This window comes from Protopterus annectens, chromosome 6.part0 (assembly GCF_019279795.1).
Source record: "Protopterus annectens isolate FY-2018-M chromosome 6.part0, PAN1.0, whole genome shotgun sequence".
NCBI classification, from domain to species: domain Eukaryota; kingdom Metazoa; phylum Chordata; order Ceratodontiformes; family Protopteridae; genus Protopterus; species Protopterus annectens.
In genome coordinates this window covers 831,941,213-831,968,675 of record NC_056737.1, presented here as the reverse complement: position 1 = coordinate 831,968,675, position 27,463 = coordinate 831,941,213, and the positions used below count along the sequence as shown (strand labels likewise).

General features: G+C 43.6%; 1 protein-coding gene across 2 annotated transcripts in view; it reads left to right on the top strand.

Moving 5' to 3' along the window:
* The window catches only part of ZFYVE21 (zinc finger FYVE-type containing 21), a 777,981-nt gene that overhangs the window by 285,208 nt on the left and 465,310 nt on the right, over positions 1-27,463 (top strand). The window contains exon 6 of one of the 2 annotated variants that reach the window (XM_044074506.1): positions 21,473-21,526. The exons of the other annotated variant lie outside the window; for it this stretch is intronic. Coding sequence (XP_043930441.1) covers positions 21,473-21,526 — 54 coding nt within the window. The remainder of the gene's footprint in view (positions 1-21,472; positions 21,527-27,463) is intronic. 2 annotated transcript variants of the gene reach the window in all.

Here is a 27,463-nt window from a genome sequence, read left to right as displayed (position 1 = left end):
TCTCTGATCCTGGTCCAGGTTCTGAAGTACATTGGAGCAAGGATAGACACTTTGCAAATGAATGTTTTTCTAACCCCGGAGAGAGTTCGGAGCTTACGACTCCATATGTCCCTGATCATTCAGTCACACCTCCTGTCAGCAGAGATGGTACTACGAGCTGTTGGTTCCATGGCAGCCACAATTACCCTTCTTCCCTGTGCTTGTTCTACAGTGGACATTAGCAGTCCAATGGTCATGGTTAGATCTGCCATTGACGCATCCAATATGCATCTGCAGGGCTGGCAGGGAGTCCCTCCTCTGGGGGATGCACTCCTCAGAACTGGCCGAGGGACGTCCATTTGTTGCAGCCCCTCCCCAAGCCACAGTAGCTACAGACGCCTTCCAACTAGGGTGGGGGGGGCATTGCTCGGGAAGGACAGTCAAGGTCACGTGGTCCCCGAACGAGACCAAGTTGCATATCAACAGCCTAGAGATGAGGGCAGTCCTTTTAGCGTTGCAGGCCCTTCATGCCGTTCTCCCTCTGGGAAGTATTGCAATACAACTGAGGGTAATGCTGCTCAATGCTAGAAGTCTAAATCTCAAAATGCACTCACTCAAGGCACTCCTTAAAATGGAGAACATCGATATCTGTGCAGTGACTGAGACCTGGTTCAAGGCTGCAGAGAGCACTCCTGCACTTCCAGGCTATAACTCGTACAACACTTTTCAGCCATGAAACTGGACCAGAACACCAAAGGCGGAAGTGTGTCCATGTTCATTAAGGATATCCACACCTCCAGGCTAGTTGTTCGGCATAATGCATCCGAGGTTATCCAAGTGCAACTAACTCTGAGCAAAACTGCAATCCAAATTGTAGCTTGCTACAGATCCCCCACCATGCCCCAGGATTCCACTCCTCTTTTCTTGATGTACTGGAAAATATTAGGGTTCAACCAAACACCCTAATAATGGGCGATTTCAACTACCCCACCATTAACTGGGAATACTACTCGTGTACCAACCCCTTCACACAACGCTTTCTGGAATTCATAAACTTCAGTGCCCTGGATCAACTTATCCACACCCCCACCAGGGGCAACAAAATCCTAGACCTAGTCATTACCAACATGAGTGACCGGTGTTCCACACCTGAAGTCAACTCCTCGTTGGTCCGATCCGACCATAGGCTAATCACCTTGATAGCCACATCCTGCCCCCACCCCCATTAAGGAAACCACGGTAAAAAATTTCTCCAAAGCCAACTTTATGCTTCTTAAGACAGAAGTGGGGAACTTCATGACACCCATGCGGATGGACAATACAGTTACTACTGCTGAGTCCTACATAAATGCACTCTATAAGCACTTGCACGAGTACATGGATAGTGCTATCCCAAACAGAACCAAGACGCGTCCTCCAAAAAAATGAAGCCAATCTGGTGGTCCCCTACCATAAACAAACTGTACAACAGAAGGAAGAAATTGTTGCAAAAGAGAGCAAAATCCCATGAGTGGAGGAGCTCCCTGGTCAGCCTCAGTAAGAAGCTGAGATCCCTTATAAGATCCTCCAAAGCTAGCTACGAAAACAAAATGGCCACTGATTCTAAGGACAACCACAACGCATTCTATAGCTATGTCAAGAATCTCAATGGCAACACCCAGATCTGCTATGAGTTGCAGCACAACGGCACGGAACCAACTGATATTGCCAACATCCTGGCAGATAGGTTCAGTGCTAACTTTACCCCCTACCCCGTAAAGGGCCCATATCTATACTGGAAGAATGCAGAGTCCCTGTAATCACAACTACGCAGGTAAAAGCTGCACTCTCTAAAGCCAAAAACACAGCATCCATGGGACCGGACAACATCCCAGGCTGCATTTTACATGAACTTCAGAACGTACTGGCTCCCCACCTAAGCACCATGTTCAATCATAGCCTCACATCAGGCTTTGTGCCCACTCAATGGCATACAGCAACAGTTATCCCACTCCACAAAGGGGGAGCCACCACTGATCCCAGGAACTATCGCCCTTTTAGCCTGATGAGCCTGGTCTGCAAGACCATGGAACATATCATCATGGAACTCATAAACAAAGACATTGGTAACCTCCAAACTCTGGATCCTTCCCAGTTCGGGTTTGTGAAAGGCAGATCATGCCTCCTGAATCTGATCGACTTCTTTGAGGCAGTCACCAAAGCCGTAGATGAGGGAGGGTAAGGTGGTTCACACAGCCTATCTTGACCTCGCCAAGGCTTTCAACACCATCCCCCATTCTGGAATTATAGCTAAACTCACTAAACTAGGTATAAATCCCTATGTTACAAGATGGATTGCCAACTGGCTCACTGACAGAACCCACACTGTAAAAGTTGCACACTTCAAATCTGACCTCAAACCAGTGACAAGTAGAGTACCACAGGGTTCAGTCCTGGGACCTCTCCTGTTTGGTATCTACTTCTTTGAAGTACAGGCTAGCACAGAAGGCCTTTGGCTAATGAAGTTCGCAGATGACTGCAAACTAGGAGCCATAATGCAGTCCCCAAATAATGTGGAAATCCTACAGAAGGGCCTCACTGAGATAGATGCCTGGTGTCAGAGCCATGGCCTCAAGCTCAATGCCAAAAGTGCATTGTCATCCCCTTTGGTAAAAACTTTGTACCCATGAACTACTACATAGACAGCAGTATACTTAACACCGAATGTGTGATAAGAGACCTTGGGACTCAGGTGGACAGTAGCCTGTCCTTTGATAGTCACATCACCACAGTAGTCAGGAAGTCCTTCTACGTGGCACACCTCATCATAAAAGGGTTCTCATCCAGGAAAAAAGAGGTCATTGTTCCCCTCTACTCGACACTCAGACCCATTGTAGAGTACAACACCCCTTTTGGAATGTACCTCACAAGACATCTGCAGCAGCTGGAAAGGTCACAGAAGTACTTCACAAAGAGGATTACTGGCCTTAAACAGATGCCTTACACTGACCGTCTCAAACAACTCCACCTTTACTCCGTAGCATATAGCCTACTCCGAGGTGATCTCTGCCTAACATGTAAAGCTATGTCACACCCAGAGCTGTTGGACATGCTACACCTAAAGAAATCCCAATCCCTCCGAGCTACATGCTTTAGGGACCTAAACCTTGTCACCACAATAAACAGGACATGCTGGAGGGATAGATTCCTGTCCCAGAGACTTCCCATAGGAACAGGCTACCCATCTATGTCAAGCAAAGTTCTTCATCTTCAAGAAAAACTTTGATGAGTGGATGGGAAATAGGAAATACACCCCGGGATCACTTCTGTGTCTCTGCTCGACAGTGGCAGAGGAAAATAACTTTCTTGGGTGGCGTAAGCCAGGGAACCTTGTTGGCTAGTCTTACATAGGCCCTCGGGCCGATAGCCTAGTACCTACCTATGAACCTACAGTCAGACAACATGTCAGTAATCTGGTACATCAACAAGCAGGGAGGAACCAGATCTTATCCCCTTTGTCGTGAGGCCATGAGAGTGTGGCAATGGGCGATCTCCACCAGTCTGTTTCTGGTAGCAGTGCACATTCCGGGACGGTCCAACATACTGGTGGAAAAACTGAACAGGACTATTCTGCTGCCTTACGAGTGGTCTCTGAATCCTTCTGTAGCAGAACAGATCTTCCTCGAGTGGGGCTGGCCTTGCTGCGATCTCTTCGCATCTCCTTCCAATGCGAAGTGGAGCGAGTAGCCCCCCAGAGATGCTCTAGTTCATGTTTGGCCTCCCAGTCTTCTCTATGCCTACCCCCCGTTATCTCTTATTTCGAAATTCCTCCAGAAGGCTCGCAGACTGGGGAGCAAAGTGATCCTCATTGCCCCATTCTGGCCTCACCAAGTATGGTTTCCCTTTCTCTGGTCTCATCATCTAGCTCCTCCATGGATCTTAGATCTGATTCCGGATCTCATCTGTCACCCCTCGGGAGTTACTCATCCAAACCTGGACAATCTAAAGCTCACTGCTTGGTTGCTCTATTTCCCGTGATAGCTAGGACTCCCAGTTTATCTTCTCTGGTCAAGACTATTCTGGTGGCAGCTCACAAATCGTCTACCAGGAAGCTTTGCCACAGTAAATGGAATTGTTTTTCCATCTGGGCTTCTCACAGGGATCTGAATCCTTTTACAGCTCCCGTCCCAGCGGTGTTGGAATTCCTGGCATATATATTTCATCAAGGTGCTAGCTTTTCTACTGTGAAAGTTCAATTAGATGCCCTTTTCAACTTTCATATGGGGAGAACATGGTTTCTTTAGCATCCTCTAAACTTTGTAAAACCTTTATTAAGGGTACCTTCCTTTTAAGACCTCCGGTGAAGGATCCTACCACTCCTTGGGACCTGACTTTGGTTTTACAGGCTTGGGTTGCTCCACATTTTGAGCCGGCTGTGTCAGTGGACCTAAAATTTTTATCCTGGAAAATGGCCTATCTAATAGCTATCACTTCGGCTAGGAGGGTTTCAGAACTTCAAGCGTTGTCTATCAAACCTCCATATATTGTTTTCCATAAGGAACAGGGTGTCACTTCGTACCAATCTATCCTTTCTTCCCAAGGTGGCTTCTAAGACTAATATCAACCAGATGATTAATTTACCGGTGTTCTTTCCTAATTTTCAGAACAGGGGTGAATATAAATTGTATTTGTTAGACATACATAGACAACTGAGATTTTACTTGCACAGAACTAAGACCTTTCGCAACTCTGACCAGTTGTTTGTGTCTTACTCTAAACCCTTCCTGGGCAAACCAATCTCCAAGGTAACTTTGGCTCGATGGATCTCTCATTGTATCCTTCAGGAATACAAAGACAAGGGTATGTCGCCTCCGGATCAAGTAAAAGCACATTCTACTAGATCCATGGCTACTTCAGCTGCTTTTTGTTCCAGGATGTCTCTGGATGATCTTTGTTCTGCGGCTACTTGGTCCTCATCTCATACCTTAATTTCTCACTATAAGCTGGACATGATATGTAGAGAGAGAGCTTCCTTTGGCTCTGCGGTGCTCCAGAATATCCTTCCATGACGGCCACCCAGATGTTTAGTAGCTGGGGACTCTGTCCCACAGAGTGAAGAGCAAATGAAGTAAACTACTTCAGATAAAGAAGTTATGTACTCACCATAACGTTCCATATGAGTAGTTGTACTTAGTCTTCAACAGTCCCTCTCTCCTTCCCCCTGACCCTATGGTTTATTACTCTGGTAGGTCGGAGAGAGCGCCTCTGCGGCTCTCCTTTTCTTACAGGGTAGGTTTGTATATAACCTGTTGTGGTAAGATCTAATTGGGTTGGGCTTGGGTTGATGGTTAAGCAAACTCGATCTGAGGGAAGGAAGGAGATGGCGGGGTATTATGGGTAAGGGGAGGAGCTTTGAGCTCGGATCAGATGCTGGTGAAACTGCCGTCTCAGATCCGATATGGATCCATATACCTACAGGTTGAAGACAGATGAAGTGCAACTACTCAGATGGAATGTTATGGTGAGTACATAACTTCTTCTCAAATATTGTTGATATCACTTTTTGTCACCTGACTTTCCCAGGTGAAAACCCACATTGCTAGAAACTGACAGCATTCAGCATGTCCCTGTGAAAAATACGTATCTCTTAGATCTCTGCAGCTGCTAGAAGACATACAACAATAAAACACTTACAAAACAATACTGAAGGCTCCCTAGTTTTAGACATCCTGTCTCCTTGCTACATTGAAGCCATCTCTTTTATTACATGGTTATAAAACAATTTAATTTAAACTATTTTCATGAAGTTTTGCAAGTTAACCTTCTTTGTTCCAGTTTCCACTGTTAAAAATATATACATTCACACAACCACAATAGTGTATATACATGTCTGTCCATTTCCTGTAGGGGTAGGTACACTGTGGGTTCATCTTTTAAGCTCAGTACCATACAGACATTGATGTTCTTTGTGTTTCACTGTTGCCGTCATCACATGTGGGTTATCCCTGCCAGGGTAGCCCTAGGCCAGCCCAAATACCAGAGGCTCAGTATTTCTGCGTCGGTTGCTGTCGCTTCAGGACTGACGTCAGGTTGTCAGTAGTATAAAGTAAAGCAGCCAACGACATTACATCAGTCTTTCTTGCCTCCGAGCCCGAAGCAGAAGCAGGTTGCATGAGTGCCGGTCGGCCGCTACCTGAGTTTCGTCATCCGAATTGAAGCTGAAGTCTTCTAAAGCTAAGTACCCCACTGGGGATCCTTTTTTCTTGCACTAACCGATGTCAGAAAAAGTTAACAATTGTCTCGCTTGTGGAAAGCAAATACGACACCGACTTTCATTTGTACTGCATCACTTGCTTAGGCTCCAGACCACGACGTCCCACGCTGTCACTTTTGTGCTTTGTGCAACACCAGAACTATATGTCGTCGGGCCCTTATTGTAGCTGGATATTTTTGCTTACAGTCCTCTAATTCTGATATGGCTTCGGTAAGCCATCTGACAGCAGATCTTCCAAAAAAGGTAAGGATAAAGACAGAGACATACCGCACAGGTCTAAACCTACCAATGACGCTTCCGTTAAGCTACCCGTCAGTTCTCTGGTCCTCAGTGAGGTGCTTTCGCAGCCCCTGATGCCCGCTTCTGTGAATTCGCAAGCCGCTACAGAGACCCTTTCGAAGTCTGGTATGCTGCAAAACTCTTCTTCGTCTAAGGATCCTGCGGTTGTCTCTCTCTTGGATTGGTCCGGAACCACTGAGCAGGCACCGACTTCTGAGGAAGTACTTCGCACTACCGATTCTCAACAAAAGCCAATGACTTATTTCATGTCTACCGTTCTTTCAAAAACTACAGAGTTTCTAAGACCCAGGGTACGAACCACTACCAAGAACCCGACGACCCAATCTCGGGCACCTGCTTCCTTGCCTCAGTCTCAAATGCTTAAAATGGCGGAAGACCTTATCATGCTGATCAGGGGAAGCCAAGCTACCCTTTCCAAATGAAAAAGAAATCTATCTCTAGTAGTTTTGTCTGAACAGGAGTCTGATGACTCTGCTGCATCTGAATATGAAGACATGCAACCCCTCTCTGTTTATGAAGATTCTGATGCAGAGGATTCCATTCCTTCAGCCTCTCTACCTGAGGACTTTTCCTTTGGGGAAACCCTTCATACCTTAAGGGAGCATTTCCAATGGGAATGTCAGGACTACCCCAAGTCAAAAAAGAGACTCGGGGAATTCTTAGATCTTCCACAGCACAGGCCCCTGGCCATTTCCCCAGTCCTGGATGTTGTGGACGATCTTTTCCTGGAATCTAGTTTGAGTCCTGACACCCTCCCTCCTGCACCCAGAAAACCTGACTGGTATTACAGAATCCCTGACTCACACAAATTTCTTTTCAAAAATCCTACTGCTGACCCTGAGGTAATTTCACAAGGGCCTAAAGGAATTAAAGCAACCTCTGCTAAGAATCCCACCCTCCCCAGATAGAAATTCCCAAGCACTAGACAGATGGGGTAAAAAAGTATACACTTCTGCTACTCTTGCTGTCCGAGCACTAAATTGCCAGTTCCATATGCTAAAATTTCAGCAACATACCATGGAACTCCTCAAATAAAAAGTGTCTTTCTTTTCTGCTTGTGCAGAATCTAAAGAGTTACAAGAGTTAATGCAGTCTGCAAGTCAAGTGACTAATCACACCTTACACTGTGGTTTCGACTCCCTAGAAGCTTCTTGCAGGGCAGCAGTCACCGGTTCTGTCATTAGCAGGCATGCATGGCTTAAAGAACAGCCCCTGCCAGACCATGTGAAATCTAAATTATTGGATGCACCCTTGCACAAAGACAGCTTATTTGGCACTAAGGCAGAGGAGGTCTTAAAAAATATGGAAGAAAAAGCTAAATCTATGCAGACAGTTAAGGATTTCTTACAGGTCCAGCCACCCAGATTCAGCAGCCAATGCCCCTCCAAGCACTGGTCCTTTCCTTCTCCTACCAGATCAGTTCAGCCCAGACCCCGGGGAAGCAGACCCCCCAGACAGCAGCCACAGGCAATGCAGAGATCAAAACAGTGGAATTCCTCCACTTCAAAACCAGGGAGTTCTACGCCACCCCCTCATGGTAAGAACTCACAATGAACAAAACAACAAAAAAATCCCAGCAACCAGTAAAAGTCACACTCCAGTTTTATTCTTGTGAAAACAGTATCCAACGACTAAGCATTTTCGCCAATGGTTTGGCTTCTTCAGAGTCATTGGAGAATAAAATCTAACCATTTAAATAATGTCATCAATTAATTTGTAAACCAATCCTAAACCTTGGATTTAAATATTCACGTATCTACATATCTAAATGTTATTAACTCAATGTATACTAATGAAAATACACATATGTATACACAGAACTTGTTTCTTTAAAAAAATATGTAAAAATATTTATATATATGTATTATTACACTACCTAAAATAGTTATATAACATTTTATAAAATCATCGGAGTCCTATTAAAGCCAAACCATTGGCGAAAGCGCTTAGTCGTTGGATACTGTTTTCACAAGAATAAAGCTGGAGTGTGGCTTTCGCTGGTTGCTGGGATTTTTTGTTGTTTTGTTCCTAGTTATACCCTGTTTGGGTTCCGTTCGTGTTTAGTATTAAGAACTCACAATGACTCTCCTCCCCCACCCCCTCCCTCTGCCCACCTTCACTTACTCCTGGGAGGAAGACTCTCCTTTCACGCAAGCACCTGGGCCACCATTACCAACAACCACAGGGTCCTCAACATAGTGTCCCAGGGATACAAATTTTCTTTCCACACACTTCCAACCCCAAAGGGGTTCCCAGATCCAACTCTAAACCAGTGGGCAGAGGTGCAAAAGCAAGTCCTTTCCCTGCTCTCCATGAGGGCAATAGAGCACGTTCCTGCAGAACAGAAAAGGCCAAAGTTTCTACTCCAGACTTTTTCTGGTACCCAGAAAAGAGGACACCTGGCGCCCCATCTACAATCTATCCATTCTAAACACCTTCCTGGTGATACCAAAATTCAAAATGTTCACCCTCCAGCAACTGCTACCCATGCTCTCCAAGGATGCTTGACTAGCCTCCCTAGACCTAAAAGAGGCCCACCTCCACATTCCTATCAGGGAATCACACAGCAAATATCTACGTTTCAGGGCAGAATCTCTGCACTTTCAGTTCTCTTCACTTCCCTTTGGTTTATCTACTGCTCCCAGAGTTTTCACAAAATGTCTGGCTCCCGCCATTGCCTTTTGCAGACAAAGGAATGTCCAAATTTACCCATACTTAGACGACTGCCTAATTCAGGCAGACAGTCAGGAAAAGCTGCTCAAGCACCTGACCTTTGTAAAGTCCCTACTGACCTCTCTAGGATTCACTGTCAGCGAAAAGAAATCCAAACTAGTACCCACCCAAAGGATTATATTGCTGGGAGCAAGCCTGGACACAGCATCCCAGATGGCATTCCTTACACCAGAAAAGCAAACCTACTTGACGCCCTACTTCACTCAACTAGCCACCAGACCCCAGTTATCTGCAAGGAAAATTCTGCAAGTTCTGGGGTTCATGGCATCTTGCATTCTACTCATTCCATATGCCAGACTGCATATGAGGAAACTTCAGTGGTACCTAAATAGCCTTTTGTGTCAACACTCTCAAGACCTGGAAACTCTTATACCAATGATACCTTGCCTAAGGAAAGATTTTCTTTGGTGGGCAGCAGTATGCTCCCACAACAAGGGACCACCTTTCTCACCACTCCCCGCAGCCCAGACCCTCACCACAGACACATCAGACTATGCCTGGGGTGCACACCTGGACGGCAGGTACATATAGGGCCAATGGAGCCCAGAGAAAATTCATCTGCACATCAGCCAAAAAGAGATGTTAGCTGTCCAGCACGCATTGACAGCTTTCAGGCCCCTTCTATCCCCAGGAGCTCTCCTGATAAAAACAGACAACACCACTGTGATGTGATATATCAACAAGCAGGGAGGGACTCTCTCCTACCCTCTATACAGGCTTGCCATGACCCTTTGGCACACAGCCTCTGCCATGCAACTCCACCTGTTAGCACAATTCCTGCAAGGTTCTCTAAACTCTCTGGCAGACAACTTAAGCAGAAATCTTCTGGACAAACGCGAGTGGCAACTAGACAAAAGAACCTTCACCCTAATAACTCAGAAATGGGGCACCCCTAAGGTCGACCTCTTTGCCTCCCACACCAACCATCAGCTCAGCAAGTTCTGCACCAGGGAGCATCACTGCATGGCTTGGAAAGTGGATGCCCTGTCCTTCACCTGGGTCAATCTATCAGTCTATGCCTTTCCTCCACTACCTCTCATCACCAGGGTACTGCTCAAAGTAAGGGAGGAAAAAACAAGGACAATTCTTATTGCTCCAGACTAGCCTCACCAACACTGGTACCCACTGCTACACAGCCTGTCCCCACTGCCACCATGGCATCTCACTCAGATCTCAACCCTCCTGACCCAGAGGGAAGGAGAATTTGTGCATCCCCAATTGCAGACCCTCAATTTGGCAGCCTCGCTTATTCCCTGACCACTGATCAATCTGCCAACTTCATTAAACAGGTTTTAGATGTACATGAGGCCAGATGCCCTAACACTAGAAAATGTTATGCTGACAAATGGAAAAGGTTCTGCACCTGGAACCAGGCTAAGGGAGCCGATACGGCACCGCCTTCCCTACCTCAAATCCTGGATTACCTAGCAGACCTGCTACACAGTGATCTCTCTTTTTCCTCTATTAAAATTCATGCCTCCGCTATCTCTGCTCATTTCCACATGGAGCAGCCCCTTTTCTCACCCTCTGATCAAACAATTCCTAAGTGGGGCTAGCAACTTGAGGCCACCCAGAAGAGCACCTACCTCAGCTTGGGACCTTAACTTTGTAATGGAAAAGCTCACCCTGCCCCCCTTCGAACCAGCATCTTCAGCAGAGTTAAAATTTCTGTCCTGGAAGACAGCTTTTCTTCTGGCCGTCACTTCAGCCAGAAGAGTCTCCGAGCTACAAGCACTCATGGCTGTGGAGCCCTTCATCATCTTCCATGCTGACAGGGTTTCCCCCAGGACTAACCCATCCTTCATGCCCAAAGTGGTGTCCAGTGTGGCTCTCAACCATTCCATTCATTTGCCCACCTTTTTCCCTAACCCACAAAACAAGGAGGAAAGGATCCTGCACTCTCTAGATGTGCACAGACAGCTCAGATTATATATAGACAGGACCAAATCATTCAGAAAGTCTGATCAATTACTGGTTATCTTTGCTGCAGGGGCAGAGGGCAAGCCATCTCCAAACAAACAGTTTCCAAATGGATAGCACACTGCATCCATTTCTGTTACAAACAACACAGAAAACATCCCCCTAAGGGAGTAAGGACTCACTCCACCAGCGCAGCCTCCACCTCTGCAGCTTTCCTCAGAAGAGTCCCCACCAGGGACATCCTGGAGGCTGCCACTTGGACATCTGTTCACACTTTCACCAAGCATTACCACCTGCCTATCTTCTCCAAATCCAGGGCAGGCTTTGCCATTGCAGTTTTGCAGGGCATCCTAGCCAGCTCTTAGTCTCCTTGACTGCCTCCACCCTTTTCCTAAGCTTTGGGGATCAACCCAAATGTGATGACTGCAGCAGTGAATCACAAAGAAGATAGTACAGTTGTGTACACTTACCATAAATGCAGATGTTCGAATGTATTCACTGTTGCAGTCCTGGTTTCCCTCTCTCCATCCATCCATCTCTTCTTTCTCTGTCTCTCTCCTTGCAAGGGACTTTTTGGTATTTACTTTCTACTGGTGGGGTTCTTCCACCATAACCTGGCTCCTAGTTGGGGGCTCCTGATAGGGCAAGAAAATTTATGTAATGACATTGGCTGCCTTACTTTGTACTATTAATGACCTGACGTCAGTCATGAAGGGACAGCAACCGACGCAGAAATACTAAGCCTCTGGCTTTTGGGCTGACCGAGGGCTACCCTGGCAGGGATAATTCAAATGTGATGACTGCAACAGTGAATACACTCTAACATCTACATTTATGATGTGTACACAACTGTACTTTCAATGCACCCTTCCGTACCAGCAGATTAATGTACAGATAACATACAGTTCTAATACATTTGTAAGACACGCATTTGAATCATGTTGATATTCACAAAAGACATATGATTATTTACAAAATTTCAGACAGCTGTGCTGACAATATTTTCTTTTGTGATGGGTCCTGTGCCACTTCCACATACACGTGAGGAAGATTCTTCCTCCTCTTCTGATGAGTCCCTAACAGCTGGCCTCCCCCTTGGAATACTGCTCCCCAGATGAGGATCCCTTGGAAGGGGATTCCCCACCTGAGGACATAACCTTTGGGGAAAACATTTCCAAAATGAGGGAATAATTTAAATGGGATTCTACTCAAATGACATAAGTGCAGAAGAGGTATTGCGAGCTTCTGTAGATGGAATCTACCTCACCCTCTGGTATTCCTCCTGTTATACCAGGATACCTTCTCCTCTGCTTCCAGGACTCCAGAATCTCAGCCACTGACCCCAAAAAGACTAGACAGGTTCTACAAAGTTCCTGATGACTTTAAATTCCTCATTAAACCACCTATAGCAGACCCAGTTGTAATTGCTGTCTCAGCAGACAAAACGATCCAGGCAGCTTCCCTCTTCTTCCCTACTGCCATCAAATAAAGATAGTAAGATGATTGACAGATTATAAAAGAAGATTTACACTTCTTCATTGTTTGCCTTTAGAGCCATCAATTACCAAACTCATATGGTCAAGTATGCCTTAGACCTAGTCTCCCAGGCCACAGATCTGCTCTCCTCCATGTCAGATTCTCCCACCAAACCTCAAGTTGCCTCTAAAATATCTTTAGCTGCTCAGGTTGCTAGGCATTCCATTAAATGCAGCTGTGATGCTGCAGAAGCATCAGCCAGGTCAGCTGCATCTGCTTCAGTTCTGCGTAGGTACTCCTGGCTCAGGCTGCACCCTCTGCCAGATGATTTTACAAAATATATGGATGCCCTTCTTGACAACAAGTTCATCTTTGGGAAGTAATCAGCAAAAGTATTTAAAAATCTACAAGAGAAAAGCAAAGGTGCTGCAGGATCTCAAGGATCTCTTTGTATCCCCAGTCCCTAAATTTCATAGAAACTACCCGGCCAAGCCAAGTTTTGTCAGGAAGGCCTCTGGACCCCTCTACCTCCAAGCCAAGGAAAGGTGCCAGGAAACCTACATCCTCCAGGACTAGCTCCTCTCACACTACTCCAAGGCAACCCTTTCTTGACAGGTCTAACAATGCGTGACTGTCTAAACACCCTTCTTCCCATTGTTGCCTGCCTCTCTCACTGTCTCCTTCTGTGGCAACAAATCACCTCGGACAACTGGGTTCTTTCAATTGCGGAAAAAGGGTATTTCATGACTTGGCAGGAAATACCTTCTCAAAAAGGTATCCCCCCCCCCCCCAAAAAACAACAAATCCATCTCATAATTCAAGTCATTCAGGATTTAGTCCTACAAGGAACAATAGAGAGGGTCCCCAGGACAAAAAGGTCAAGGCTTCTATTCCAGGCTCTTCCTAGTCCCAAAAAAGGATTGCCCATTGAGACCTATCCTGGACCTGTCTCTGCCAAACCCCTTTCTGCATGCTATCCCTTCAAACCCTTCTTCCACTCTTGACACCAGGGCCTTCATGGCTGTTTTAGACCTGAAGGAGACATATCTTCACATCCCTATCCACCCAGATTTTCATACACTCCTGAGTTTTGCTTTGCCATCCTCTCACTGTCCATTTATTGCCCTGCCCTTTGGCTTATCTACAGCACTAAGGGTATTTACAAAGTGTCTAGCCCCAGTAGTAGCCTTCTGCAGAACAAAAGGCATGCAAATCTTTCAATACTTGGGACGACCTTCTTATCTAGGCAGATGACGCAAGTACCTGACAAAGACACCTCCAGTTCACCATTTCCCTCCTAGGAAGCCTGGACTTCACAGTCAACCTACTCAAATCCTCCCTGACTCCTTCCTAAGACAAAATTTCCTTGGGTTGCAGAATAAGGACAAATTTTATGAAGCCCTTCCTCCTACCAGAAAAGGTCACTTCTCTGACTTCTTTCAGGATCTACTCTTAATGAGCTGCATTTCAGCCAGGGAATTTGTTTGCCTACTGGGTCTGATGACAGCTACCCTTCCCATGTTGCTTCTTGCCAGGCTACACATGAGGAAGTTCCAGTGGTAGTTGAATAATTTTTGGTCCCAGCACCCTCATTCACTAGACTTTCAGGTCCCTTTCCTTCTCTGCTTAAAGAAATAAGGTGGTGGATTCAGCAAGTGTACCTGAATCCAGGACTCCCAGTACAGTCTCTCACGGCAGTTCAACAGATGTACACAGATGCATCAGACCTGGAATGGGGCCCACTATGAATGGACTCAAGGTGCAGGGTCAGTGGGAGCCCTGCCTTCGTAAAATACACATCAACATCAGGGAAATGACTGCTCTTTTCCTAGCCCTGAAGGCATTCCTTCCCCTCATACATCCAGGTCCCCTCAAAATTTTCACAGACAACAAAACAGTACTGTGGTACATCAACAAGCAGAGAGGGGACCAGGTCTTTCTTACTCTGCAGACTGGCCATACGAGCTTGGAAGTTGGCTACTCAGTCCAGTGTAACACTACAGGCAGTGTACATTCCATCACAGAACAACAATCAGGCGGATGCCCTCAGCAGATCATTGTCACAAAATCACAAATAAATGTTACACAGAGATGTTTTCCTGGATGTAGTCCACCAGAGGGGCACACCACAGATGGATCTGTTTGCCTCCCCTCAGCACAGACAACTACAGCTTTTCTACTCAAGGTCCCCCTCCCCACAAGCTTGGAGAGTGGACACCTTCTCAGTTTCCTGGAAGGGGATGTTCCTGTATGCATTCCCCCTTCCCCCTAATAAAGAAGGTCCTGCTGAAAATTCAGCAGGACAAGCCAAAAATCTTCCTGGTGACCCCCTACTAAGACAGCACTGGTTCCCCCCTCTTTTATCACTAGCCAAGGGCAATTACCACAAGTTACCTCACAAGGTGGAACTCATCACATAACAGAATGGATCTCTCATCCATCCACACCTCAAACTCTCAGTCCTACCCCGTGGGCGATAAACTTTTGATCCCTTTTAAATACCTTTACTCAGAGGATGTGCTATCTGTCCTGCAGGAGGCCAGGAAACTTACTACTAGGAGATCCTGTTTATCCAAGTGAAAACGGTTTTCTACTTCTCTTTAAAGGCAACTAGACCCCTTTCAGGTGGATATACCTCTAGTTTTGTCCTATTTGTGTGAGCTCCTAAAATCTGAACTTTAATATTCTTCAGTGTAAGTCCATTTGTCAGCTGTCTCCACCTGTTTATCCCTCTATCCACCCTTATTAACAAGATTAGAGGTGAAGCTTTTCTCTTGGGGTCCTTCACATCAGACTTCCGTGAAAACCCTACCTCCTCCTTGGGACTTGAATTTCATTCTGGAGAAACTTACTACTACTCTGTTTGAACTAGCAACTTTAGCCACATTAAAGATGTGTACCTAGAAAATTGTTCTGCTTGTAGCCCTAACTTCAGCCAGAAGAGGGTCTCATAGTTTCAAGCACTCGTGGCTATTCCACCTTACCTCATTTTTTCATAAGGATATGGTCTCTCTTCATACTAACCCCTCCCTTCATGCCCAAAGTGGTCAATGAACTTTCCTTTAACCGGTCTAGTCATTTACCCACCTTCTTTCCTTTGCCACACAATGACAGTCAGAGAGTGCTCCATTCCCTAGATGTTCACAGGCAACTTAGGTTCTATCTGGATAAGACAAAGGACATCAGAAAGTCCAACTAGCTCTTTGTATCCTTTCACCCCAGGGTTCTGGGAAAAGCTGTATCCAAACAAACTATATCTTCATGGATCTCTAAAACTATAACCTTCTGCTACTCCTTCTAGGGAAGACAGTTACCCCACACGGTGAGAGCCCACTGTACCAGAGCTGTGGCCTCCTCAGGGGCTTTCCTTAAAGGCTTAGATACAGCCACCATCCTAGAGGCAGCTACATGGACCTCAGTCCACACCTTCACTAAATACTACAGATTGGGGTCATCTCTGGAGCTAGGGCAGGATTTGCTAAAACCATCTTGCATGGATTCTTGGAAACTGCATCCACCCATATCACTGGTTGAGCTTTGGTACTCTTCCACATGTGAGAATACTGCAACATGAGAATAGAAGGACACAGAATAGCTATGTAAAATATTACTATAACTATAGATGTCCTTCTCTTCCATGTTGCAGTATTCCTATCCTTCCCTCCTACCCCCTGTAGAATCTTTTCCCTTATCTAAATGGCATCTTTTCAGCTGACCTTAGACTATTGTCCAACTGGGCATTCAGTTCTGAGGTGTGTGTGTGCGGCTGTCACATTTTGGCCCACAGTTTATGGTCCCTGCATTTGACGTCCCACACACCTTACAGCAGCCAGGCTAACGTTTTGTATATGAGCTGGATGTTTGTGTCGCCTGAGGCAGAGGATCCCACATGTGAGAATATTGCAACATGGAAGAGAAGGACATGTATGGTTATAGTAAGATTTTGCACAATTATTCTTTCCAGAACTGAGTACCAATTTCTTTTACAAGACAGAATGACTATGTGAAGCAGAGGTTGATTGACTGAATGGGTGCGATTCAAATCTTGGTTTATAATGTACACTAGAAAATGCTAGATATATATGAAATAAAGTGTATATGGGTGAAGTACTGGGTAATGATTTGGATAGTAACTTTCATACTTAATATGAAGCAGCTAAAAGTTAAAAGCTTTGTAGCTGGTTTAAAAAATGTTCAGTTTTGTTCGTTCTTTCCCATCAAAGCATGCTTGAGCTTGCCATCAGTAATGTACTGCCATTGTAAGTGCTATTAGTATGGCAGAATTATTAGTACACTTTCATGCATTTGAAGTGAGATCTGATGATGTCTCATTCATAACCATCAAGATAGGATCTCGGATCTGAACCTCTGATCCGGCTCGGTCACTTTCCACAGATTTGGATCCAACTCTCAAGCTCTTACCTCATACTCACTATGTTTTCTGCATCCACTCAACTACTTCAGATCTTGTTTGCCACTCCATTGAGTCAGAAGCAGATTCCTTCTCTTAAGTGTGGTTAGCCTTTCAGTTCGTGTTTTTTTCCTTCAAGTTGTAAGTGCCTTTGGCTATTTTTCTCCTCCCTCTTCTTCTAGTGTGAGTGTGAGTGTGCTTTTTGTTTTGTTCCTGTAAAAAAAAAAAGTTAGTCTTACTTTTTGGAATAGTGGTTAAATTTACTGTTAAATTTAGTGTTAACTTTAGTACTTAGTTGCTCTCTTAGTGCAGCTCTTATCTGTGTTTTCCTTTCACTTAGTTGTGTCTGCTGTTTCTTCTTTCTGTTCTGTCAGTTGGTTTTGGCAGTTTCTTCGTTATGACCAACAAACCAGTTCCTGGCTTTAAACACTGCACTTCTTGTGGGCATAAAATCCGCATTCAGGATGCCCACGAGGAGAGTGTGTGTAGTGCTTGGCTGCAGACCACTTACATGCTGATTGTTACTTCTGTCCTACCTTTAATCCTCAAACTTTAGCCGACAGATAGAACAAACTCATATTAAGGGGCCTTCTTCCCTCCTCAGCTGAGCCTCAGTACCCTTCCTTGGCTTCTCCCTCCTCTGCTGCTGCTAAGGAGGCAAAAAAGAGGGCCCTCCCTAAGAGAGACTCTTCCACCAAAGAAGCCTGTGGATTTCTCTCTCTTGGATCTACAGAAGTTGGCTCCCCTCTCTGATCCTACAGCTTTCTTGGACATGGGGGAGATGGTCACAGTTTCTCCGAAACCTTCATCAGAGCTGACTTTGGATACTACTGCTATGGATCCTAGGATGTCGATGAAGTCCCTGGCTCTGTCTTGCAGGTCAAAGCACTCCCGGCCTCCCTAGTCTACTTCATCCAGGTCCTCCAAAAGCCTGTCTGAGGCAGACATGGACAGGTTGATGAGGTTTCTTAAAGCCCATATCCAGATGGGGGTAGTCTCTGCTTCATCCCCTGTTGGATCCATGAACTACTCTAGTCACCCTATCAGGACTCCTTATCTGATCCGGTCTCCAGCTTCCCAAGTCTAGGGATTCAGGACTGCCATGCATGTCGGATTCAGTGCAGAGGAAGCTCCCATCCTCGACACAGAATATGCCCTTGATGAGTCCTGTTCTGATCTTTTTGGAGCAGAGTGACCTTTGGAGCTGTGACATCGATGCTTGGTCCGGGGGATTGGGATCGACTGTTTCCTTCTTGGAGCTTTGACCATACAGGTTCCCCAATCTACCCCTGTACCTCCATCTGATCCAGGCGTGGCTCTCTCTTGTCCTGCCAGAAGTCTTCCTGTCTTAAGTGGCCTCCAGGATTTTCCTGCTCAGGAGGGATCCCAGCTGGGGAAGTTCCTCGGAAGAGGATGTGTAAAAGGAGGTACTTGGACTCCCCCTTGGAGTCATTTGACTGAGGATATTGACTTCGATGAGGGGAGGGATCCCCACCTGAAGACATTTCCTTTGGAGACATATTGGAAGATCTTGAAGTAGAAAGGTGGGTGGACTGCCCAACCTCCTTCCTCTGAAGAGTGTTTTTTCTTGGAGGCATTCAAACGGGCCCATCTATTCCTGGGGACCCTCCCCCGGCAGATGCCTTAGTGGATTTAATATCTCACAGTGCATGGAATGAACCAGACACCATCGAGCCTGTACCCAAGCAGCCCAATACATTTTTTAGTGCCCCCTGCAGTCAGGAAACACTGGAGTAAAGTCCCGTAGCCAATGCTGTCGTAGTGGCATGGCCACCAAGGAAGAGCTGGCAAGAAGAAACTACCAATGTCCATCCACCGAACAAGGAGTCCAGAGCATTGAACAGAATTGGGAAGCGCATTTACACCTTGGCAACTTTTGCTCTGATTAAGTTATTTTTTTAAAAATGAATCATATTTTGGGTTAACATTATTATTCAACAAAGTTACACAGTTCAACAACATTAATGTATAATATATAATGTATATAGTAATAGTACAAGGGTATTTTTTTTTAATTGTGAATGTAAATTTTAAGTAATGCAATTAATAGGCATTAACTGGTTTATTGTTAGATGTATATGAATGCTGGGAAATCTTGATGGTATTGTTCTGAAGAAGTCCCTATGAGAGAGATGAAAGCACTTAACTACTGTGGTTTTATTCAATAAAGGAGTGTTTTCTACACAGGACCTTGCTGTTCTTCCTCCCTTTGGTTACCTAACTTTTGCTCTGAGGTCATTAAATTATCCAGCTCATTTCACTCTAATCCAGAAGGACCTGATCAAAGAACGTCCAACCTTGATTAGACAGTCCAGGCTTCAGTCCCCAGTCCAAAAAATTATTTCGGCATCACAAAAGGCTTCCGCTAAGAAAGTTTACAGTAGCAAGTAGAAGAGATTTGTTGATTGGGCTACCAATAGGATCACTGACCCATTCTCAGCACCTGTTTCAGACATGTTACTGTTTCTCAGTACCCTTTTCAACAAGGGTGCTAGCTTTTCTACTATTAAGCTACAGTTAGCTGCTATTTCTAAATTTCACACAGCAAGTCAAACATGTTCCTTGTTCACGTTCAGATTGTGTAAATCTTTCATGAAAGATGTTTTCTTAAAGCCACCAATTAGGGATCCTTCTCCTCCTTGGAACCTCGCTCTGGTGCTGCAAGCATTGACACAGGGCCCCTTTGAACCTGCTGCTACTTGTGACATGAAGTTTCTGTCCTGGAAAACCACTCTCTTGGTGGCTGTGATTTCCATCAAGGAGATTTCTGAGCTTCAAGCTCTATCTTCTAAACCTCCTTGCATCCTGTTCCATAGAGATAGTGTTTTTAAGCAGTAATCCATCCTTTATGACTAAAGTAGCTACAGAAAACAATATCAGTCAGTACATACAGCTACCAGTGTTCTTTCCCAATTTTTCTAACAAAGGGGAGTATGTTCTGCACATTTTAGACGTTCATTGACAACTCCGTTTTTATGTACCCAGGACCAAGCAGTACAGAAAGTCTGATCAGCTTTTTTATAGCCTTTTCTTCTAATAAACTTGGACAAGCAGTATAGAAAATTACCTTGGGAAAATGGATCTCGGACTGCATTTCTTTCATTTATTCCTCCAGAGGGTTGCAATTCCTCCTAGGGCGTATTCTACCAGAGCTATGGCTACTTCCTCAGTCTTCTATGCCAGAACCTCTATTGATGACATTCGTGCGGCAGCTACATGGTCTAATAATCACACCTTTGTGTCTCATTACAAGTTGGATATTATTAAGAGCAGGGTTTCCTTTGGCTCAGTGGTACTTCAGCATGTCCTTCCATGAGGGCCACCCAAGGTTCTCATATCTAGGAACTCTGACCCTATTGTCAGGGTGAGTGAAAGAGACATCAGATTAAAAAGTTGTCTTACCATAACTTGGCATCTGCGTTGTCTTGCTTCATTGATTTTCACTTTTCCATCCAAACCCCCCCTCCCCCACCCCGCTTTTCTTTTTGGGGAACCTAATTAATCTCAGGACTGTTAAGTCCTGTGCCTGAACCTCTTCTGCCAGTCTTTGATGTCTGAGTGTAGCATGCCTGGGTTTGGCAAACTCGATTTGAGGTAGTTGGGTGGATGGAGGGCATTGTGGTATGAGGGAGGAACTTGAGAGTCGGATCCACGTCTGTGGAAAGTGGGCAAGCCAGATCCAAGAGCCTATTGTGAGGATGAATGAAGGAAGACAACACAGTTGCCAAGTTATGGTAAGACAACTTTTATTTTTGTTGTATAAATTTTGAGTGAGTCCTAGTATTACAAATTAAAATATCTGATGCCACAGTTAGATGATCACTGGAGGGCAAACCTTCATTGCAGCTTCCCCTTTACATTAGGATGATTAAGTACCTGTGTAATTAGTTTGCTTGCAGAAGTCTAGCAATAACATCTTACACTGGATATACTGTTTTATTGTTTTGAGAGTCTAGCGTAGTTTATATAATGTAGTAGTTATGATGGGTATTATAGAGTCATTTGGGCCTTTGAGACAGGGAATTGGGGCGTGAAAAGTGTTGCACAGTGGTGTCCCTGTAGTTGCTGTTTACTTTAGACTTCTACAGGTTTTCTTTTAAAGCTAGTGCTGCTCTTGGCATGTGTTAAGTTCTGAAAGATGCAAAAAGTATATTTGTTTTCAAATGAAACTCCTTTCACTGTGTGGATTATATTGCAATTATGCCAGCATAGCATGGTGGTATCCTTAAATGCTCAGACTAAGGAACTATAGTACAACACTGCTGTAGTTATTGATCTTATAATGTTATCTAATCATGTTTCTAGTAAAAATCCTAAACTTGATGTATGACTAATCTTTTTTCCACTGCCTGCTGCCTATGTCTCTTTCCTTGCTACAGAAAAAGATATTCACACTTACACAAGTCTGTTGGAGAGCCCATACATTATTGAAGGTCAGCATTCCATTATGGACTTTTCTCCTGTACGCATGTGCAGTCTGTCTCACTTGATGCTTCAAGAGGTTGCCTTTAAAATTATCCTGCTTGTTAAGGTTATTTTAGATTTAGATATGCAGCTGGGTTAGCGACCATTAGAATTGCCACCTTTTCTTTGTAATTAGTTCTAAAATTAAACGGCAAGAGACTTTGCAGTATGGTGGCAAAGAACACTGGATTCCAGCTTATCTGCAGTGCTCTGCTATATATGAGTTTTTTTCAGAGTTGGTAACCCTTTTGTGAATATAGATCCGTGAAGCTGATCTAGCTGTGCATATCATCTTAATTTTTTTTACTATGCTTTGCATGTTTCACATGTTTTGATGCTCTTTCAAAATCATATGCAAACATTTGTGCTGAAATTGTTTTTCAATAGAAAACATTCTTTTAAACAAGTATTAAATTATTAACACTTGCATTAAAAACTCCTGCCAAAAATGCAAATTTTATTCACCTCCCTACTTTGGTCCTACAGCAATGTAATATTAACGTGCCATCAGGGTAACATTATATCTTTAAGACAAAAGAGTGATGATTTTTTTGCCAAACTGTTAATCTAATAGGTTGGCAATTAACTAATTGCCTTACAGTTCTTTACCTAGTACATTTAAGCCTAGTCTGTCAGAGTAATGATGTAGTTAAGCCCTTCCAGCACATTAATATTTAAGGGCAGTCTGAGGTGGTTTAATTACACATCGGTTGGAGTTTTAAAACTAGTCATTTACTTAGAAAAGGTGGGCTGTGTCTATGGTTTACCACAAGTGCTAATTAGTCATTCCAGTTGAGCAGCCTTTGCTAATTAGCTGTGTTTTTTTGCCCCCAAAAATGCCTCCTGTAAAGCATTTACAGTGCCAAGGGGCTCAGAGAAGTATTCTTCTGCGAAATGTACCTTGGCCAGTCATGTTAATGAACACATCTAATAGGTGAGATTGTGTTAGAAGTAAGTGCCAGGACGTTTAGCGAACAGACAGTAAGGGGTGCGTATGCGTGTGACTGCTTGTGTGTATGTATGCAAAAGGGATGAGTGTCTTCAGTGTGTCTGCGTTTGCTTGGTGATTGCAGTAGTGGGATAGGTAAGGAAGAGTGTGTGCGTGTGTGTGTTGTGCGCGTTGTGCATGCGTGCTGTGCGTGTTGTGCATGCGTGTTGTGCGTGTTGTGTGTGCGTGTGTGTGTGCATGCGTGTGTGTGTGTGTGGGTGTGTGGTCACATCTCCACACTTCTCTAGACTAACAAGCAATTCCTGCAGTATTGGGGAGTGGGAACAGTAGCCACCAGGGATAATTCTTTATATCATGTTGTAAAAGAACAATGTTTTGCAGTACAAAACACATAGGCTTGTGGGGGGGGGGGCACTAAGGGGCACTAGGTCCCAGGGATAACTCTCTGTATCATGACATAAAGGCATTTTAAAAAATTCAAACTCTGTACTCTCAGCACTCATCCACAGCTGTTTAGCAGAGTATTAGCTCTCTGCACCACCAGTAGACACCAGGGATACTCAATGTGTGTTGGAGAATAAATGTAAAGTAAACGGGGAGGGAAGTTTTTAACTTTGTACCCTTGAAACAGAAAGTAGATGGTCAATCAGGAGCCTTAACCCTCAACACTAACTGGAAGAGTTAGTATAAGAGGGGATTTTTTTGTATAATAGAAAGTATGAAACTCTAATATCTGGCATTATTCACTGATTGCAAAGGTCTATGAGTTTCAAATGACAGAGCACATAGATGCAAAAGGAAAATTCTGTAAAGTCAGAGATAGTTGAGAGGGATGGGGGTGCCTTTGTGGGAGGAAGGCTTCAAACCAGTTGGCATAATGGTTAAAGTTTTCTCCTAAGCAAAAGGTACAAGGTTCGTTTCTGACATCCAACAAATACATGTTTGGTGTTTGCACGTTCTCTCTGTGGGGTTCTTCCCACCGCCAAAAAACATGCCAAGTGTTTGTATCTCAAACCCACCAAAGAATGGAGCTGTGGACAGCAGCACAGATTCTACACGGTGCCCAATAGGGGGAAGAAATGTATAAGCCAACTGCTTTGGGCATTTACTGTAGTGCACAATATCCTGCTAATAGGAGAATATGGATCACAGAATGCACGCTGTGGCAGGGCTTAGCCACTCAACGAATAAATAAAAAAGACCGTAGGTGATTCAGTTATGTTGGCTTTGGGACAAAGCTGGGAGGAATACTAGATAACACCAGGGAGGATTTTAAACTATTACTTGGACTTTCTCAGAAACTTGGGAGAGCAACAGGTCTGGCATCATGATGCACCTTATGAATAATAAGAATGAAACTGTAATGTCTGGCATTACTGACGGACTGTAAGTATTCATGATTACTGTACAAGGATATGGACAAAAATAAGAAAATAAATCAGGGACATTTTGTACACTAAGGGCTAGATAAGAGTGTGTGGCTGTGTCTATTTGAATGTGTGCATCTGTGTGGGAGGATGAGTTGAGGGTTGCCTGTGCCAAAGCGCTGCATGGATTGCCAGTAGTGACTACCACAGGAAAGTGCAGATTTTTTCACTCACAGTAGTTATGTGCAATATCTCTACATCTCATAATAGTTATGTGCGTTATAGAGACTTGCAAATTGGATGATGATGAGGTCGTCATTGCAGCTAACATATCTCTGAATTGCATTTTCCAGCATTGTAGAAACAGCCCCTTTTGGCCACACCTGTTACTGCCAGTTGTGGGGTTTGCTCTTGTTGAAAAAAGGTGTTTTATTAAATTTTGCCATGTGATCTTTAAAGCTTTCAACTGATAACAGTTTTCTAAAGCTGTAATTTATCTGTTTTTTACATGTAAAATAAATAGCTGACGAGCATCAAAAGGCAACCTCTTAAGTATCTGAAACCTATGCATGTTTACCCTCTTGCCTGCAGTTTCCTGCTTTAGTAAGCCCTGCAGTTATTGTTTTCCTTAAATGCTGGCTTTGCATTTTGCTTCTACAGAAAGTGACTGCTTTAGTTCTGTGGATTGTAGCCCACCTTCTTGCTTGAAACCAAACCAGAAAACAGTCAGATTAGAAACTGCATTTGCAGTGTTATAAAATGTTTACTGGTTGTGTAGCACCGTTGCAGTAAAATGTGATACAAATAAGATTTGATTAAATATGTTCTATGTGGGTAATAGCTATTAAGTACCGTTTAAATGTCCTTTTTTAGCAGATCAAATTTAAATGTAAGTAAAATACAGGGCATCAACATTTTAATGATAGATTTCATGTTCTGGTTTATTCCACTGGATATGAGATGTTGATTGTGTAAGCATTGTTTATATTCCTTGCAGCAGTATGCAGCTGTAGGTTTTAGAAAACACTGTTTCTGTCCTGAAAGATGTAGTTACCTCAGTGAGGTTTATAGTGTTTTATGAACTATAGTAAGATCATTAATTTTAACATTTGTCTCAGGGAAATGTGTCCTGTACAGATGGACACATGTCATGTTTTTATTGTACTGCTTTTTAAACACTGCCCACGGTTTATGCAGAGGTAGTTAGTGCAACCAGTAAAGCTGCCACCATGATGTTTGCAAGTTAAGCCTAGAAACATGGGTGTGTGTGTGATTGGGTGTTTGCCAGAGAGTATTGGCCTGTATCACATTACAGTTTTCCTGTGGGGTTAAGCATCTACGAAACGGCCTCATTAGTAAGCTGCAGTCCTTCTGTGAGGCTGAACTTGTCTACATCTTTTCTTGACTTTCTTTATACATCGCCTGACTGGCATGATTTGCACATCACTAATACAGCTATTTCATGATGGAAGTGCAAAGATAATCAAATAACTTTGTGTGAGAAGTCAGATCTAAGTCCTCCTTCTGTGGTATCAAGGGTAACCTTGTTGAAAACCACGGTTTTATACAGGCTGTGCCTGTGCGAAATGCTGAGACACCTTGTGGGTGAATGAACTTTATAAATGGAGGGGGGCAAGAGCTTTTTGGAAGATCTTGTGATTGAAGGTTAATGTTCATAATCTGTGTTTAAAGCATTGTTAAACCATGGTTTCATGCAGTTCCCTGTGTGAAAACTGTATTGAATAATTAAGGTAGTGTATACAACATGGTTCCATAAGCAGTATTTCTCTGCATAATTTTTAACCTGAAATTTTTAAGTGTAGATTTGGCTGGACTGTTTCATTTGGCTTAGCTGGCAGTATAGCTTACCAGATGAAGTAACAAGAAACAGATTTTGTGCCTTTCACTTGTACTAATTTGAATTTGCTAATTTGCGGTACTTATGTATTTTCACAACCAGATTTTAGCTGCTGAGAAATACGTATACCTGCAGACAAACAAGTGCCTGAAACACTACAAACTGCTGATCGTAGTCCTTACTACTGGCCAAAAACTTAACATCACTGTCAGGAGCAGGAAAAATTAATACTCTTCCTGTCTTGTGTGCATCACAGATGCATGCCTAAGTTATCATGTCTGATCTCGTAGTGTCTGTTGGAATATTTTTTCAGAGTAGTGTGACAGTCCTAATTTGCAGTATTAACGCAAAACTAATTTATCTTGTAATGAAAAGCAGTGTGTTAACTTCTACTTACTATTTCTGAAAGTGGTGTTGGCCACCATGTGAGTTTAAGTTTTTATAATCCTCTGTGTGTGTATTTGTAATGCATGTATCTATAGACCTACTTCAAGCACTGTTCGTAGAAAAGTTTGATCCACAAAAAACTCTGCCTTTGAATTTAACATCGCTTGTCAGCCATGTCTCTGAAACCGCTGTTGTCCGTTATGCAAGTTTCACTTATTCTAAACCTTTGTGTGTGTAAAATGAGACGTCTTGGGTTGTACTTAAGGCAATGTTCCTACCAGATTTTGATCAGCATTATATTCTGCCTTTGAAAAACACATCTCTTGTTAACCACGTCAAGTGGAAGGGTACGAAGTAAGACCAAATAATCGGAGTATATGATTTGGCTGCAAATACATCTACTGAAAGTCCTCCTTTAAGAAACTTTGTAAGACAGGTAGGCCAGTACTTCTGTAAAACATTTAATCACTTATTTGTCTGAAGTTATTTGTTTGGCTACAGTGAAGTCCAGCCTGCATAAAAACACATACAAGATTGCAGTTACTTGGCTATATTGCTCATTTTAGTACCCAACATGGTTCTAGGCTCTGTGTTTTGCAACGCGCGATTTATGAAATATGTCTGCTCGCAGTTGGTTGACAACATTCTGGCTGCATTTCTTATTTCGCCAATGTGAAATAACAGTAATTCGGACTTTACACACCCCTGTTTTACCTACAGATACAGTGAAAAACAACAACTGAAAGCACTTGAAAGTACCCACAAACACCGAACAAGTGCTGCGAGCCAAAGGAAACTGCAAACCACGAGTCCACTTCAAATCTTTTAATAACCAGCTCCACGGACCATCCACATTAACGCAATTACACAGAGTAAATTCCCAGCGTTTTCATCCAAACACTTGGACTTCATCAGACAATGTGTTTCCATTTAATTAATCTATATATATTAAATTGCCAACCCTCCAACCAATGTAAATCCCCCAAAGACATTCAAAATAAGCCTATGAACCAACAAGCCTCATTAATATTTACATTGAATTAAAACCTAACTATAAAGTGCGTGTGCATAACATTTAAAATGTCTAAATATATTAAAACCTATGAACATGTAAATATATATAAATACAATACATAAATACATAAATTAATTTAATTATAAAAATTCATACGAACATTGTAAAATAAAGTGCTTGTGCTTACTAACATATATAAACATAATGAAACATCTCCCTCTACTGTCATGATTCAATATTACACATAACATTCCATGAAAAAAACCCACAAAAAAATTAAAAAAACCAAACTTTCCCTTTTGTTTCAAAAAAAAGAAAAAGGTTTTTAAA